General features: G+C 35.6%; 1 protein-coding gene across 1 annotated transcript in view; it reads left to right on the top strand.

Annotated features, from left to right (window-relative positions):
* The window catches only part of LOC104413139 (lipopolysaccharide-responsive and beige-like anchor protein), a 42,499-nt gene that overhangs the window by 5,331 nt on the left and 31,168 nt on the right, over positions 1-6,000 (top strand). The window contains exons 3-4 of the mRNA XM_010024058.1: positions 930-983; positions 4,169-4,324. Of these exons, the coding sequence (XP_010022360.1) occupies positions 930-983; positions 4,169-4,324 (210 nt within the window). The remainder of the gene's footprint in view (positions 1-929; positions 984-4,168; positions 4,325-6,000) is intronic.

Genomic DNA, 6,000 nt, shown 5'->3' with positions numbered 1-6,000 from the left:
TTCCTGCTTTTGTGTATGAGTTTGGTGGCTTTACTAATATCTTATGGCACTGGTACCCAATAGGGTACCTCCATTTTGTCATGGTTTTTTTCTGTTAGTACCTCCTTGCAGCATAACTTTGACTTCCCAATTACTTATGAAAACCTTCTCTTGATACTGATTTTTGGTAACATATTAAAATCACAGGTTAAGTGTTCATCCATTATTTTTGTTCCACTTCCAAGAATGTCTTGTGGGCTCTTGGGGAAGGAGAGTTTGTTTGCTTTCATGTTTGATTTCAGTGAGGCCGTGGGGAAAAAAAAGGGCCTTTTTTGAAAACTGAGGGAAAAATTCAGGAGGTAGGCATTTCACTGGTGTGCCAGGTTCCCAGATGAAATGTAGTTTGCAGAATTATTTATTAACTTCTATGTAAAATTGCAAATAAATGGGTTTTGGTGATGGATGAATCCTGAAATACTGGATGACTATGAGATTTCCCTGTCTGCATCATAAACTGACTTAAAAAAAAAAAAAAAGCCTTTGTGCTTCAGTTGTTCAAAGCAGAGCTTTAAAAAGTAAAGAGGGAAATAGTATTTGCTACAGCCAGCAGATGGTTGTCACATTTTGCTTTCAGTGCTCTTTACCACTTAATTTTGTTTTGTTGCGACAGGAGAGGTTCCCAGTAAAGCATCTGCTAGAGCTTATGGCTGAGGACCAAAGCTGCTGCTGATGGCATACATTCAGAATAGCACTAATCTAAAATAAATGTTTAATAAGCAGGCCACAAAAGCACCTGAAATTTTGGTGGGGTTTTTTAATTCATTTGATGCAGAAGAATCTTGAACAGTTAAAAAAAAGATGTAGCTTTGATTTATAAAATGTATGTGGCTCCATGTATTAAAAAAATGCAAAGTTTTTAAATCTTCTTTCCTAAATTTCAGCTCATCAAGGTGCTGTGCAAGACCAGCCTTACCAGCTGCCAGTGGAAATCGATCCTCTCATAGGTCTGTCACTTCCTTCTCTCTTTGCGATTCATTAAGCTCTGTATGGTGGCCCTGAAGTGTAGATTACGGTTGTTTTTCACTTGCTGGTTGCTGGGAATGGAATTTTCCTGATAAACCATTTGCATGCAAATTGGAATGCAATGAGCTGTGGCTATGCTGGTATTTCATCAACTCCCCCTCGTTGGTTTGCCTAATTTGAACAGGCCTAGGACGCGTGTCAGTGAAAATTAATATGGATGCTGTAATAATGTGTGATTGAGAATGTGCATGAAGTACTGTCAGGATAATATTGGATCTTTTCATCACTCAGACTTGTTGATGAGCAGGAGCGAGGCACGTTATGATGAATTGGTGCACTGGTAATGTGATGGAGCTCCTTTGCTGAGGAAATTTTCATAATAACAGTGGGGTTCTTAACTGCGCCGTGTTGTGAAAAATAAAACCATGGTGCCAGGGTTTCATCATTAAAGGAGATCAATCCTTTCTTCATAGACCTGCTGTTCAGGCTGAGGGGATTAATGTGTAACTGCAAAGTGGTTTCAAAGTTGAAATATATTGCCCACTCTGTTTTAGTATTGAGATATTAGTATTCATTTTTCAAGGGTATTGCATCTTTTGATCAGCATCACTAGTTAAATTTGTGTATGTTTTTCTTATATTAAAAAGGGGTGGAGGAATGTCTCTTATTTAATGACTCAGTGTAATAGATTCAATTCATGACTTTTTATTATAGAGGTTTATTAGTTTATATAGAGCTGATTTTTCCATTAGCATGGTTAGTTTGGTCAGTTCTTTCATTACAGATCCAACTTTGGGGAGTGCATACTTGGACAATAATTCAAGAGCCTGCAGCATGGCGAATAGCAAATTCAAACAACCTAACCCCAAAATACTATCTAGCTGTAGGACAGTTCACAGGAACAAAGACGACAGGATTCCTCCTGCCCCCAGTACTAGTGGTCTTCAAACTTAGCTCTGTTTTTAAAACTGTCCATTTCAGAATAGTTGTTTAAGTGAAAAATAGGTGAAGTGGCCAATTATAGAAGCACAAAAAAAAAAAAATCAGGGCAAAACCAAACTTGCCTGGGTAGGTTAGATTGTCAGGTCTGTCAGCTAGTGAGAATTAATTTCAAAACTAATATGCATATCACAGTGGGGACTGCACTGTATTGGTCTGTAGATACAGACTGTTGCTGTGTAGCCATTTTGCTGGGCAAGCTCTATGATAATTAAATCAGGAAAAGTGTGGGCATATTAAACCCTTTTATAGGGCTGATAAAAGGTTTTCCAAAGTTTCTAAAATCAATTTCCATTTGAATAATGCAATATTTATAATTTATAGTGAGGAGGACATATGCTGTAACTCTCCTTTCCTTTCTGAAACAGATTTAATCCAAAAAGTGTTTGGAGAAAGAAATGTATATTCTGTTTTAAAACTTGCTATCAAGTAGATCTTAGAAATATAAACATCACAGAAAAAAAAAACAAAACAAACCCCACCAAAAAACCAAACCAAACCAAAAAAAACCTTGCTTTTAATTGAGAAAATACTTTGACTTTTGTTTGGTATAAACACCTTTAAAATTAATGTTCACAATTCTCAAAAATAGTTTAATATTCTCTTTGTACAATAGATCTCAAATCAGCCTTGTGATTACACTGGACATAGTTTAAAAGGTTTAAGGCTTTCTTTGTCACTGTTAAGTAGCATCATTGGGTATAAGCAAGTAATTATGTAGATAATAGTAAAGGTTTTTAATTGTGGCTAGACACATTTACCTAAAAATGGCACCTAAGAGGACCACAAAATTACACTTTTATGGTTATAGCAGGACTCTTGTTGCTGTCCTAGTCATACAGAGAGATTTCTGCTCTCCTCGTTTTCCAGTTGCACAGGAAGATGTAAACCAGCATTGATTCTAGACCTGTTTTTGAGGTGAAGTTTTTTGAAGGTCTTATCCACACTGAATGTATCAATCTGCATGTTTTGAGGGGTGTTATTTGCCATCATTTCATCATACAGAACACTTCACTGTGCATATATAGTGCATTGTTGTTATTCTTTCAATGGTCCCAGCAGAAGTCAAGGCCCTATTATGTGTTACCTGCAGAGGAAGTGTCAATACCTTGCTAAATTATTTACTACCCATATGGACAAAACAGTATCAACATTTTAAATGTAGCGAAAGCATAAATAAATAAAGGATTTGATAGAGAGTAAATGGAATAGGCCCAAGGCTTTAGGGGATGGCTAGCCGCTGAGAATGGAAAGAAGTTAAAGAACAAAGAGTAAAGAAGAGTTCAAGACCAGGACACAAAGGTCCAGGGGACCGCTGGGAGTGAAAGTATTGGTGTTCTGAGCAATTGGAAGACAAACCCAGGCAAACTTACTTGCCTGTTATGGGAGTCAGGTTCCCTCAGCACATTCAAAGTTCTTCCTACAGTGTGGGATTTTCATGATACATATCTGTAGGAAACTATATATCTCTATGCACCCACATCAATGAATAAGGACAAATATAATATGAAAAATATGTTCGGTAATTGATTCCTGTCCATTCTGTGGGTTCACAAAACACGATTATCAGGGGAAATAAAACAGCAGGTGATCAAAGTAGGGTAAATATTTTCTCTCAACCGTAAAGGAGATTGTGGAGATAAGATGGTCAATTTTTGTGCAGTGCTTATAAAAGTAGTGAATGGTAGTGATGTTTACTGCAGGTATTCTTTTTTAAATTACAATGCTTGCAGTGAAATACAACTTGTGTACGGTTTTGAAATCGTAATTCCAGTGTTGTCTGCATTCGAGCCCCTATATAGCATATATTTGTATGTACTGTCTTCTAATCACATTCCTTTCATCTGTTTCTTACTTTCTTATACTAGAAGGGGGGAAGGAAGCTTATTACATTTTTATTTATCATTCCTGTTTTCACTCTTTCATTTATGTTTCTCTTAAAGAAGGGCATTCTCCTATTTTAGAATATATACTACAAGGCATGAGCATTGTTCCCAGAAGTGTAATGAGTATTTTATAGTAAAAGTAGAAAGAGAATATCCCTGCCACAAAAACCAAGTAACATCAATGAGAAATAGTTTTGGTGTGAATGTTAGTTTCTAAAATGTGCTTTTGTTCTGTGAATGTGGATGCTAAAGTTTCTTGATTTGTGTGTATTTCTGTTCAGCCAGCAATACAGGTATGCACAGGAGGCAAATCACTGACCTTTTAGACCAAAGCATTCAAGTGCATTCCCAATGTTTTGTCATCACCTCTGATAATCGTTACATCTTGGTCTGTGGCTTCTGGGACAAGAGTTTCCGAGTTTATTCTACTGACTCAGGTAATGTATTTTTAAAATATGGGAATAGCCTAAAAGATTTTACTGTTCATTGTCAACCTGCTGTTTCAAATAAGGAAAGAATGGGGAGTGGGGCGAGAAAGTGGAGTATGCATTTATTGTGCTATTAATAATATTTGTCAAATCTTTTCTTACCTACTGGTAAGAAATTTTTGTGGAATAATGGCAAATGCTATCATTTTTGTGCAATAGTGGCAACTGTAAGACATAGAGCTCTTGTTTAGCCAAAACATCACACTCCAAATCTGTATGACAGGCATGCCTCTTTTTACACTGTAGTTTCCACAAGTAAATGAATTTTTTGGGAAGCTTTGCATGCCCAGGGAATTAATTTTTCTTAGAGTACTTACTTGAATTTAACTAGTTGGTTTTCGACACCAGAGAATTTTTTTTTGGAGGAAATACAGTCAAGCACCACAGAATAAGAACAGAATAAGAACAGAAGTGAAGTCTTGAAATCTGGTGAAAGAATACTTATGAAGGCCTTTGAAAGCTATACTATAATAGAAAAACTGATTTGGAGCCACTAAATTCTTTCATATAACATAAACTGATCGATATAATGGGCAACAGTTAAATTAGTCTGTCAGTTGGCATGTATCCAAATCATTGAAGTCATGCATGTGTCATGCTAAATAGAAAAGAATCTTTCAGTGTAAGAGCTATAGGAATTTAAAAGCCATGGAGCCCCAGAAAAAATAGGTATGATTTTTTCCCTTTCATTATCTTATAATGGGAATAGCGACCTCACTGCAAGGTACTTCTTTGGGATTAATGACCCAGTGTGGTTAATGTGTGTGTGTGCCATCAAGCTTTCCAGTGGGTTATTAATCCCTAGGGAATATCCTACATGTTTGTCATCATTTCTTAAATATATTAATTAACAGTGTTTTTCACACTTGGCAGACCAAAATGTTTAACAAAACAGGATGGTCTTTAATGAAAATCTGTTAAGACTAGATCTCATGGCATATTTTAGCATATCTGTCATTTTTGCAATTTTAAAGCCTTGAGTATAAATGAGAAGTTCCAATTACTTCATATTGACTGCCTACAATTCATTATACAGGCATCTTGTTAGACCCTTCTTAGTTTCGTTTTCTTATTGATGAAAATAAATTTACATAAACCTGTGAATTTAAAGTAGATCTTCGGAAAAGTTAGCGGTAATAAATTTTCAGTGTATATTCTTGATTTATATGAACGGAGAGCTAATTCTTTTATGTCAAAGGATATATTTTACTTTACACCTATAGAAGGAACCTGTATGATTTTGGTAGCTTTGTCCTGTATCAAACTGAACTAAAAATATCTCATTATGTCCTCCGCATGTAAGTAAAAAACCCCAGGCATCTCGTTACTAGCATAGCTAATTATGATATAAACCAAAATACAGTTGTCAAAATAATTGCAGAAGACTTGAGTCTTCTGTGTGTCTCCTGTTTGTCAATATAGAAACTCTAGCTCTACCATAAATCAAGTGAATTCAGATGTACTTTATTTTGCTTCGAATTAAAATGAGAATATAGTAGTGAAATACTTTGAAATCAACAGAACAGAAAGGGAAGAAGATGATGTGATCAGTAATGCCTAATGGCAAATGATCATAAGCATTGAATTCAATTATATTTTAGCACATACAGGAAAAGGAAACTTTT

The sequence above is a fragment of the Nestor notabilis genome, unplaced genomic scaffold (genome assembly GCF_000696875.1).
Source record: "Nestor notabilis isolate BGI_N333 unplaced genomic scaffold, ASM69687v1 scaffold11251, whole genome shotgun sequence".
Taxonomy (NCBI): Eukaryota; Metazoa; Chordata; class Aves; order Psittaciformes; family Psittacidae; genus Nestor; species Nestor notabilis.
This window is presented reverse-complemented; position numbering and strand designations above follow the sequence as displayed.